Source organism: Syngnathus floridae, chromosome 8, assembly GCF_059516105.1.
Source record: "Syngnathus floridae isolate MCC-2025c chromosome 8, RoL_Sflo_1.0, whole genome shotgun sequence".
Lineage (NCBI taxonomy): Eukaryota > Metazoa > Chordata > Actinopteri > Syngnathiformes > Syngnathidae > Syngnathus > Syngnathus floridae.
Window position 1 is genome coordinate 8,399,492 of NC_142420.1, and position 11,374 is coordinate 8,410,865.

Sequence of the window (11,374 nt, forward strand, 5' to 3'; positions counted from 1 at the left end):
AGCATCATCATTTGAAGGTCAACTTTTTATATGTTTAAGTGTGAGTTACCTTTGTTGAAAATGGGCATCAGAAGCAGTTTCCTGACGTTGCTCAACCAGCAGTAAAACTTCCTCTCGACAGAAGCCAATTCGTACAGGGCCAAGGTAAGACCCGAGATGTTGTGGTTGGCTAGCAGCGCGCACTTGTGACCACCACTGCACACGCTGCTGATGTAACCCATCTAGCACACAGACATGTTCACCTCATCAATGACAAAATAGAAAAAGGAAAAAAATAATAATAATCACGCTGAGGTTGAGTTTGCTGACTTCCCTGCTCATTTGTACTTTGAGTAAGAAAAATAACAAGGCTGTTAAATCCCTATATGGACAAAATAGTTGGTACACTTGTATTTAAGTCCAATGTGCTTTCAAAAAGCCTAATTCATAATTCATCTCCCACAGGTGAACAACCAAAAACTGCCAGGAAAGTCCACATTCCTGCCAACAACCACACATGGAAGGTCAACACATATAACTGGGGGCCACACACCTCCATGCAAAAAGTCATCAAGGTGGGTCTGACTGAGTAACTTTCAGCCCTGTTTGGTGACCGCTGGCACGACCTGGACCTACGGCAGGATGTCTCACTCGGCTTCGACCTCGGCTCTTGTTGCTGGCCGCAGTACAACAGCACGGGTTGGACGCCGTCTGCGTCAGCCAAGAGGAGGGAGTGGCTCTGGCCCGCCGACACATCCCAAGCCCTGAGACCATCGGACAGCTACAGAGGCCACCCAGGGACAAAAAGTGCAGATTTATTATTTCTCTCACGTCAGGCCCCATTATAGATTTTTTTGCTGATGCCTTAGAAAAAAAATTCTATGACAATACAATGACATGTCCTCTAATAAATTTATTTGAACTGCAACCATAAGCATAATTTATTCATAATTATTATTATTAATTGATTTGATAAACAAGGTAGAAAAACAGGACAATAGTGAATCCTGAAAAATGGTTTAATAAATGACAAGAAAAATATATAGCAATAGAAGAGCATCTAAACATTATTTAAAACATGACTTAATTAAAAATATTGTTTCTACCTTAGTCTGCTTTGGAACCGTAACAGGACTGTTGACATGACCGAGTTGTCCGCACATGTTGCTGCCCCATGAGTAGACCTGCAATACAAAAAATAAAATTATGAAAGCTAAGGTTAGAAGGGGTCACGAGAAAGCATTAGTTAAGCCTCTGAGTGTGACAGTTACCTGGCACTGAGCGGTGAGAGCCAGCGAATGGTGTGATCCTGCGGCCACTTTGATCACTTCCTCACCTGTCAAACACTTAATACAAAGAGGCTGGAGTCTAGGAACACACACACACACACACACACACACACACACACACACATGGGTACACAAATGATTACGTCTCAGAGAGAGTCGCTAATTTATTAAAGGAAATGTGTTCAACACATTTTTGAATGGGATCTCTCTAAGACCTGGCCAGTTGATCTCCATGGCCCAGTTGCCCCTCGGACCCTCTGCCCCAGCTCCACACCTCCGTTTCCAAAGACGGAAAGCTATCTTCTGAAAAAGAGGACGGCTTGCTTCCACAACGTTGTTTTTGCCTTTGGGTTGCTATAGGGGGGAAAGCATGTGGGCCAATGGAAAATAGAAGCTATTATGGCTGAAATGATCGGTTTAATAATTTTCATAAAGCTTGTGCAAAAAAAAAATCAAAGCAAAATCTTCAAAACTTCACAGTCATCTTTTTTTTCCTACATGAACTAGTGTTACTACAAACTTATGTTACTTAATAATGTCTACATTTTTAAATTTAAATTTGGACAACAATGACAGCTGCACCTCACAAGCACATGTTATTTAATGATGCAAAATATTTTTTTTTATCTGAAGACTGGGGATAATTACAGAATAATTGATTCTAAAAATATTTGATTGCTTATAGCTGCAGCACCTAAGAGCTAGAAAGGGAGTCAAAATTCTACCAAAACACATCTTCTCATGCCAGCTAAATGGCACAATCCATGCAGTTTTTTCCAAGGTCCATTTCAGGTCAGCAGCTACACTTTGGACTCACTCCAGATGTTTGAACTGCTCACCTTGGTGTCTAAGCTAAGTCACATGACCATGCAGAGGCTACTGAGCGGTCAATTTGCGGCCAGTAGGCATGAAGGGACATTACTCTAAAACAGCTGATGCTTCACGTTGCAGCAAAATGCAAACTTGTAAAAACTACAAGGAGCCACAGCAAGAGGAAATAAATGGAAACAAAGACCGAAGAACTAAATTTATATTCTGTCCACATATAACTAAAAAATTTCGACAACTTTAGCTCTTACTGTAACCTACCATGAGTGGGTGTTCCAGGTAAGGAGAATCTCCTGTTAGCCGTTTTGCCCTTCTGGTTAATGTCGGTAAGACTAGAGCTTTTGTGCTCCAGCATGACTTTTTTCTTCCACAGGGGACCTTCGAGAGAGGAGGACCGCACTACCTCATTGCTGCAATGGGTGAGAAAATATTTGAAATATGAATGAGTCACTAAATGTTATGAGCAAACTACACAGAGTTCATGTTTAAAAATATACACTGTATTAAAACACACACAATGTAACTATTACACTAATTTAAGTTGGAACAACAATATTAATTCTTGACATTGATGGCAACAATGAGAGTTAGCACAAAAAAGTAAACAAATAGTGTGATCAAAAACAATTTGCTGATTTGTTTTTACTTGGATCTTTAAGCTGGGAGACTGAAGTCCAACCAATTTCACTTGGGAAAAAATGTTAATGTCTGCGGTCAGAAGTCCAGCTCCTGCCAAAAACGTTGGCGCATGTTATCTTACCCCCCCCACCCACACACACACACAAAGGACTCTGTGGACTCTGCACGTAGCCCATTTTTGGGGAGTGAAAAAAAAAAAAAACTGTATAATATGGCCCATTTTGACAAAGGCATGCTACAAAAATGCCTTTGTAGTGTTTTCAGTTGTTTTTTTTAAAAAGCTTTTAAAGATAATATTCATACATCTCTTCAAATTTAGAGATAATTAGTGAGAATTTTATGGGACAATGAGTTTTTGTTTCCATGACTTACCTAAATATCAAGTCATTTTCGCAACTTGTGTGGAGCAGATCATTAGAGGGAGTTGAGGAAGCATAGCTATCATCTGGACACAAAAAAAGACAGCAAGGAGGGAAGGTGAGCTAGAACAAACAAGAAAAAGATCACTCATACAATATTCTATAGCATCTTATCCACCCACCTGAGGTGTGACTGCTTAGTGAGTCTGCATCTCCAAGCCTTCTGCTCTGTTGCCTCTCTAATGAGTGACCAGAGAGTTTCTGGAGGAGGTTGTGAAGCACTAGCTCATTAGGCAAAGCAGCTTTCTTTTTATCTGTCAAGGCTGGCAGCGGGTACGATGTAGTGCAGCTGTCCGTCTGGGTTAGAGGGTCAGCGTGTTCATCAGGCTCAGCCTCAGTACCGGCCAGAGGAACATTCCTCAGAGACAGAATAAAATGAAAAATGAAAAAGGAGCCATAGAAAGAAAGAGAAATGCAACATTTTGTAATATTTTACTCTTTGGAGTATGGAGACAGATCAGCTTGAGATTCACGGCCGATGCCAGCTGGATGGAGCCTTTGTCTGGAGTGCTTTCTGACTGAAGTCTAAAAATTGGAAAGCACAAAAGACTCAATACGCCTTCCAAGCATCAGATTTTTGGAGAACCTGCTTGAGGAGTTTCAACCTCTGCTCTCATGTTTTCCGTTAGCTCCACCCCAAGTGGACAGTAGTGCGCATCTTCGGCAGCAAAAAGCTCATCCCTCTTTGATGGCCGTCTCTCTGGTGGTTTCGGAGTGTTGGGGTTTTGCAGATGTAAACAACGGACCAGAGCCAAGCTGTGGTAGGCCCCACAAGCCACCTGTTTAAGATGACAAGTATAATGCTTGAAATGGAAAACATTTATTTTTAACGTTGGGATGACGTTATGGGGGAAAAGAGACGATACCTGAATCACATGCCTGCCTGCCAAGTGTTCCACCTAGACCAAAAACAAAATAAAATCAGCAATGAAGTCATCGTTTATCATATATAATAACAATAAAGTTTCTCTTCAAAATCAAAGTATTGTACAGTACTTTTGGAAGACACATCAGCTGTAATCATTAGCAGCTAAAATCCTACTTTGGTCTACAATTTAGTGTTGCATCATGTGACCTTTTGGGGTTTCCACACGGGGAAGTTGCTTGTGACAAGACCCAGCTGACACCCGCTGCCCCAGGCCCACAGCTCATTCTGGGCCGACAATGCCAGACTGTGCTCCCGTCCGCAAGCGAGATCCATAATTCGAACCATCACAGGAGGAACCACTTCGCAGTCCACCACAGCCAGCGGGTATGGTTCTGCAACTAACAAACACAACAAGTCAAACACAAAGCCTCAAAAATGCTGTTTGAGACAATTCCAGCATAGATAATTTATGTTTTCAAGGAAACGACTCTAAGAATAAGGAAAATGAGGTAATGACTAACCAGTCACGTTTGAGTCTAAATCCCCCTCAGTTGGTCCACACTGTCCTGCAGTGTTCTCCCCCCACATGAACACGCCACCCTGCTCGCTCAAGGCTCCGCAATGAAAACCACCACAAGCCACATGGACCACGGTCGTGCCTTGGAGGGAAACCTCCAACAATGGAGATGACGGGGGAACACTGAGCCCCCTCCACAGCAGCTCTCCAAAAGAATACACAAGACCACCTGGAGGAGTAAACACAATAAGTTGACTTCACCCCAAAAGTATTTTTTTAAAGATGATTCCATTTCATACAAGAGTTTATTGGAAAGCAATTTCTTACCTTGTGCCAGCAGGAGTCCGTGATGTTCCCCCAGGGCCACCTGCAGAACACACTGCGATAGAAGCACTCTTTCTGGGCTAAGTGGCTCACTGGGTCCTCCCGACTGCCAAATGTGGAGCAGGCCATGTTTTGGAGGTGCACTGGCCCGCTCTCCTGCAAGGCTACAAATGTAATTAGAATTAATATGATGCGCATGAGCAACCGCTGTGGCCTTGACACCAAAAGCAAGCTGTTGTGATTCTAATTGAATTAGGCCAAAATTGCTTCGCAAATGAATGAGCATCAACAACCAGACGTCATAATGAACAACAGAAACAAACAAACAATTAACTCTGGATAACTTTTTCTTTGGCTTTTATGTAACACCCAATAGTCAAGTCAAGTCATTTTTAAGAGAAGACCAAACGTTATGGATGAAAATCACTTGGGGGCTGTTTAAAAAAAAAAAAATGGACCAAAGGTGTGTTATTTTGACCGCATGTTTACAAAACAGTGTTTAGCAAGAAAAATGCAAACGTCTGAAAATACCAGCATTATCTTTCCTGTGTAAACACAGAAAGAATTTGCACATTCATTCAAAAATCTTTGCACAGGACTGGAGCCTGATAAAAAAAATAAATTAAAAAAGTCTCCAGCTGTGCGTACATCGACATTACTACCATGTAAAATTCTCAACCCGCATACCCATTGAGTGTACATAACATACTGTGTAGAGGTACCTTTGCTCTTCGCTCTCCATCCCTTCAGCAATCATCCATTCCACAAAGTGCAATGTATTTTGTTTTCAGTGGGAATCTTCTGTTATGTCTTGACAGCATCATGTCATGCCAGTGGGTGGCTCTATGTATACAGCACACATTAATAAAAAAAATCATTCCATACATAAGAGCATTTAAATTACCAGATTGCACCAAATTGTCATAATTTGCATGGTTTAATGTAAAATACCTACTACCATTACTGACATGTTCGGACTATTACCTACATGCATCAAGTTGCTGCATGTTGGTGCAAATACTGTGCATTGCTCACTTTGACACGCAGGATTATAATAATTAATTCACTCACAAACTGATTGCTTGAATATAAACTGACATCTACCAAACTAGGCTAACTGGTCTAAGTGTTACAGACCAAGCCTAAAGTTTTGTTTTCTTAGTCGACATTTTGCGAGCAGACTGCTAGAAATTTTGAAGCTAAGCTAACTCTTTGGTACAAACTTACCGACTATCAAAGTTAACTCGTAATAAGGTAGCTGCGGTTTGGAGTAAGAAGAAAACACCCCGTAGCTGCACGCGTGGAATGGTGGATGTGGTTGTAAAAGACGACGTGGAGAGGTAATTGGTCAAAAATCAATCAGTGCAGCGCAGTCGAAGGCAGAAGTTATGACAGCTGAGTTTGGCAATGTTGTTGTCGGCAGCAACAGGCTCACCATGGCAACCCGCTGGGGACAAACTTTACTGATTCGCGAATTTGTCAGCTCTGTTTAAATTGCAGGTTGACTCAGTGGTGGACAACCTTTTGTACTCCAGGATATATTTTTATTCTTTTTGTGGTCAGAAGAATCCATAGAGAGCTTTAAGGACATTGTTTTAGAGTGTGAAAACTTAGTATTATATGATTTTTTTTATGTAGATTAATTTTAATTATAGCTTACATTATTTTTGTACTGGTCATCCAATAAAGTTGATTCACTCAAAAGACTCAGAGATTGAAATTGTGCAAATGAGCAAAAATGCGTGGGAAATGCAGTTGCAATGATGAGCTTTTTGGCACCATGAGGAAGTGGAAGCTCGCTCAGAGCTGACAGTCTGGGAGAGCAGGCTTTCATCCACTCCCTCGTCTCAGGTGTTGCACTTTCCTGTCACTTGTTCAGTCATCCTTTGTTTCCCTTTTTTCTTTTTTCAACACAGGTGCTATGTAGGCTTAATGATACTTTGCTGTTTGCAGTCTCCTTCTTCAGTCTGACGTGTCAAACATAATTTTTCTGACCTATTAGTGCATTCAGGAATTAACAAAACAGTTGCACCGGTAGGTAGTTTAATATTTTTGTTAATCTTCTCTTCATATTGTTCCAGATTTACAGTAAATTAAAGAGGGTATATGGTTCAGACCTTCCCACAACAGGCGAAAAATATGTGATATAGATAGATCAAATAAAAATAACGTTTTTAAATACATGTTGTAAAGAGATGTAATCATTAAAACACATATTACATTGTGATATAAACCTATATGAACACAAAAATATAAAAATAATTAGGAAAAATACTGTACTTAATTAATAGCTGCAAGAATGTAGTAGATGCGCCTTTGAGAGGCGGGGCCTGGTGGGGTGCCCTAAGGCCTTGATGGGTCTACATGTGATTGTCTGGGTATGAATCATCAGCGCAGATGGCATTGGGGATGGGGGAGATACGTAACCCCACAGTCTACAATTCATCTCCCGCACTTAAAGTAACAAAAAAAAAGTCTGATAAAACAGAGAACAAATGTTCCTCTTCCATCCGCACAAACATGAAACGTGCATAGCAAATGTTGTGCGGAAACTATTTATGTTCTACAATAAATGTAGAAGTCGTGTGTGGGTTTTGATTAATTTAACAATACTGTAAATTTATAATAAGTGTTGACGTTTGCACTGCAGTTTCAACATCATATGCATATCTCATGTGGGCTAAAGAAGTCAACTATAGGATTATAAACAGCTCTCAGTATAATGAGGTGTCATTCCTGTAACTATAACCACTATAATAAACATACGGAAACAACAGACCAGAGCTACAATATTGGCTTAGCTTCTTAAGAAAGCCAAATAGGAACAATTTGGACCACAGAAGTTAGCAGCAGCAGCAGCCATGATTCATGAGTTATGCTCAGGCTCCCCCTTCTCTCTCCCTCTCTCTCTTTTTTTTTTTTTACCGCACACTGTTGAAGTCAAAGCCAAAACCCACAGGATACTTTTTTTGTAAAAAATTCAATGTGTGTAACTAACACAATACGATATGGTACACTGAGCTGTGGCGTCCAGGTGGAAATTGATCAAAAGCTCAAAAGAAGCTTGTATGTAGGGCTCAGTTTTCATGCCCAATGCAGGTGTGGTCAAACTGTACATATGGATGAAGTGTGCTACTTTCATATACATACACACGCAGTTAGAAATGGGCGTCTGCGCCATTGTGGGGGTGAACACAGCTAACTTGCTTTCCAGCCAATGCAAGTGGCTCCGCTCATTCACTTTAAAATGAAATCAGAAACATAAACTGACTCATTAGCGTCTATGCATGAGATTGACACGGGTCAGAGTCATTTTGCCTGCATCTCTATCAAAACTATCCCATGCGCCGCAACTTAGACCTGCTTTAAGCCAGTGTAAAATTTTGCCAATTTCCGCCGCCAAATCATCAGGTGCGTCAGGGCGTGTATGAGAAAATACATTCCATTCATTGTAACATCCAGCATGCCGGAGCGCGGTTTGCCAAATTCCAAAACACGCCAAAGGAGCATTGCACCTGCAAGAAAATCAAGATGTGCCACTATTTACGCCCGAATGCACATGCCTGTGATAATTGAACCCTGAGGGCTCAATTTTCATGGCTAGTATTCAGGACAAAAAACCTCATAATTATGCACAATATATTTAAATAGTTTCATTATAAAACATTATCACAATATACTTTTATAAAATAACAATCAATCACACACATACATACATGCACACACACACACGGAATGATTTAAGCAGCTAGTGTGTCTTCAAAACCCTCCTAAAGTCAAAGTGCTGCTGGAAATAACGCAAGGTTTACGAGACATGCGCACGCACGCACGTGTATGGGTGTGTGTGGTGGGGGTGTGCATGTATTTGTGTGTACACATGTGTGTATTTGTGTTCAGAGGGGAAAACCATGCTGACATGAAGCCAGGCCACAGAACGACGGATCTAAGAGTGTGGTTTGATCACCCATAATAGCGTGAGGAGAGGGCAAAACAAAAACCCACTCCAGATGTATGCTTTATACAGAATGGATTATGCCAATATTATCTTGAACCGCAATCTCTTATTTTTGTCCAAGACTTTCATTTATATCAAAAAAGAGTATCGCAAATAAACTAGCTCATTTTACCATCTGGTAACACGGTGGTGGCCTAGTGGTTAGCATATCCGTTCTCACAGTCATGAGGTTCTGGGTTTGAATCTCAGCAGCTTTGTGGGTTTGAAGACATATTTGGCTATAGGTCTCCCCCAAAATGAACTAAGATCCAAATCAAAGAAAAAAGGATGTGTGTAAAATTAAAACAGCTGATGAATAATGATTGCGTATGCAATATACATAATATAATCCTTTCATTTTACTTTGCAGGATTAAAATTAATTGGAATCTATATAAACACTTGCATATGAAATAATATATACATTTGTGAAACCATGCATTATTTGAAAATATTTCTTTTTTTATCAATCTTTCTTAGATTAGCATTAGCTTAATACCCCCAGAATGGAAAATGAGGCTTTTTTTTTTTTTTTGGAGACAGTAAGGGCGAGAGATAAAGATCCAATCTGGCTATGGAGGCTGAGCACGTGTGCAGGCATGCCATTTGACAATATTCAAAACACATGTCATGGGCCTGAATTAAAAAAAAAAAAAAAAAACATACATGGATGGACCCAACTGATAGCAACATACTAGCATGGATGGTTGAGTGCAGGCAGCACGTGTTCTCAATCTTGTGGTTCTAAGTCGACACCAAAGTGACATCTTTTTACGTGTATTTTACTAATACATCATTCATTTAGATTTACTGATTGATTGGCTCATTCACACCATGATGTAACATGGCTGTTTTGAAATGTGTTGAGTGTTCTTGGAAAGAGGTGTGGCTTGAAAAAAAAAAAAAACGCCATAAAAAGAGAGCGACGGCCATCTGGCTACGGTCAACCTCCCACCGAGGGTGCTGATCACTGTAGTTTGTGTGTGTGTGTGAGTCCCTCACAGTGAAAGGTGACGGCCACAGCTGTGCGTGTGACCTCCAAACCGCAGGAGGCCTCCCCCCGACGCACCCCCGCCTAATCCTCTTCCTTCTCCACGCTCCCTTTTCTTCGGCCCTCCACTCCTATTCTTCAGCGTTCCCTTCCCCCGCACTTCTTCATTTCAAAATCTTCCATGATCAAATACACAAAAATTGACAATAAATTTGAAATGATATTAAACTCAAAGATCTCTGAGGGACAACTATTGCAACATAACCTTCTTCATAACTTTGTGTCACTTAGCACATGACCTCCAAGACTGTGTGTGTGTGTGTGTGTGTGTGGGGGGGGGGGGGTTAAATAAATAAAGAATGATCATGCTGCTATCTTTTGAGTGGAGTCATAATTGAGTCAAGGCCAGAATCAACTTTGATGTAATTTTTTTCAAATGGACGTTTTATTGCATTTTTGGGCGTATTTGTCATGTGAGTCAAGATGGAGTGAACTCTTAACAATGACTTGTCACTGAACTATTTCTATTCGGAACACACCGATGAGTAAAGATAACTCAGCTACAAATATAAATCGTTTTCGCAACACTGCTCCGTCTGAACGTCAGTTGGCTTTAATATTCAATGTTTAAAAAGTAAGTCAACGAATCGGTAGTAACATATTTAATTTTTTCTTTTCTTTGGTGTTATATGAAATCGGTGCAAAAATGTCAAATGATCATTTATGGGCGAATAAAGTGAAAATTGATAATTTGGCTCCTTCGAGGTGCCGTAGTCTCAAAAGCAATTTTACAGAATGCAGTGGTGACTACAGACTCCAAATGAAACCAAAACAAACAATCCTAAAACTGTCTTAAATCTTAAACCAGCTGTCACGGTGCTGGGATTTGTCACCTTCCTCTACAACCGGGGCTTTGACTTCCTGATGAATTGGCCTCAAGTGGTGAAAATTGTCAACTCCTCCCTGTTCTCACCACCCACCCACCCAAAACAAACGTCACGTCAAAAAAGATGGACAGAAGAAATGGAAAAAGCCGCATCACGTGCAACTAACCAATTGTCTTGTCTACCCTTTTGACTTATGTGCATGGTTTGTTAAACCTCGCCTACTCCTCTTGTAACTCCAAAGTCAAAACACATGTGGAGCCAAAACAAGCCTTATGGGGAGGAAGTGCTGAACACTTGGTGTTCACTGTGGAAGCAACACTTAGACGACCAACCCTGTTACACAAACACACACTTGTACACCTACACATTTGATGAGTGGCAAAAGTTGCTTAAGACCTCTTCAGCTCACACTTAAATATTGGTTGCATAGAGAGGAACGCTCAGCTCTGGTGCAACTATGATCCTGTTCAGCAAGTCCAAAGTTAGGATTCTCCAAAAATCCTTTATCATTACTATCATTCCGCACATTGCTCCTCACGGGGATATTCAGATCTTACATGGAATGAGGGTTGGAATTCCTTGGAGGAATCAGCTGAGGTGGTTCCAGCATCTGATTACACCTTCTGAATGCTTAAATGTT

At 40.8% G+C, this 11,374-nt stretch overlaps 1 protein-coding gene and 1 long non-coding RNA gene across 6 annotated transcripts in view; one reads left to right on the plus strand and one right to left on the minus strand.

The window, feature by feature from the left end:
- The window catches only part of LOC148394359 (alsin-like), a 45,744-nt gene that overhangs the window by 8,581 nt on the left and 25,789 nt on the right, over positions 1–11,374 (minus strand). For 3 of the 4 annotated variants that reach the window (XM_088383573.1, XM_088383572.1, XM_088383570.1), the window contains exons 1-16: positions 6,091–6,296; positions 5,586–5,706; positions 4,867–5,027; positions 4,544–4,768; positions 4,230–4,420; positions 4,021–4,053; positions 3,760–3,933; positions 3,591–3,679; positions 3,277–3,512; positions 3,108–3,180; positions 2,358–2,506; positions 1,484–1,622; positions 1,251–1,347; positions 1,086–1,163; positions 533–760; positions 50–221 (exon numbers count right to left, since the gene is read on the minus strand). In XM_088383573.1, coding sequence (XP_088239699.1) covers positions 50–221; positions 533–760; positions 1,086–1,163; positions 1,251–1,347; positions 1,484–1,622; positions 2,358–2,506; positions 3,108–3,180; positions 3,277–3,512; positions 3,591–3,679; positions 3,760–3,933; positions 4,021–4,053; positions 4,230–4,420; positions 4,544–4,768; positions 4,867–5,027; positions 5,586–5,620 — 2,080 coding nt within the window. In that variant the 5' untranslated portion in view covers positions 5,621–5,706; positions 6,091–6,296. Of the gene's footprint in view, positions 1–49; positions 222–532; positions 761–1,085; positions 1,164–1,250; positions 1,348–1,483; positions 1,623–2,357; positions 2,507–3,107; positions 3,181–3,276; positions 3,513–3,590; positions 3,680–3,759; positions 3,934–4,020; positions 4,054–4,229; positions 4,421–4,543; positions 4,769–4,866; positions 5,028–5,585; positions 5,707–6,090; positions 6,297–11,374 lie in introns of those variants that run through there. The other variant, XM_088383571.1, reaches the window with a different exon arrangement.
- LOC148394360 (uncharacterized) lies at positions 2,111–6,564 on the plus strand. Of its 2 annotated transcripts, none has more exons than XR_015859985.1 (4): positions 2,111–2,375; positions 2,470–2,515; positions 4,214–4,807; positions 4,877–6,564. It is a non-coding gene; the product is annotated as an uncharacterized LOC148394360 (long non-coding RNA). The 2 variants fall into 2 exon arrangements; XR_015859984.1 differs by having other exon boundaries at positions 2,112–2,375; positions 4,880–6,563.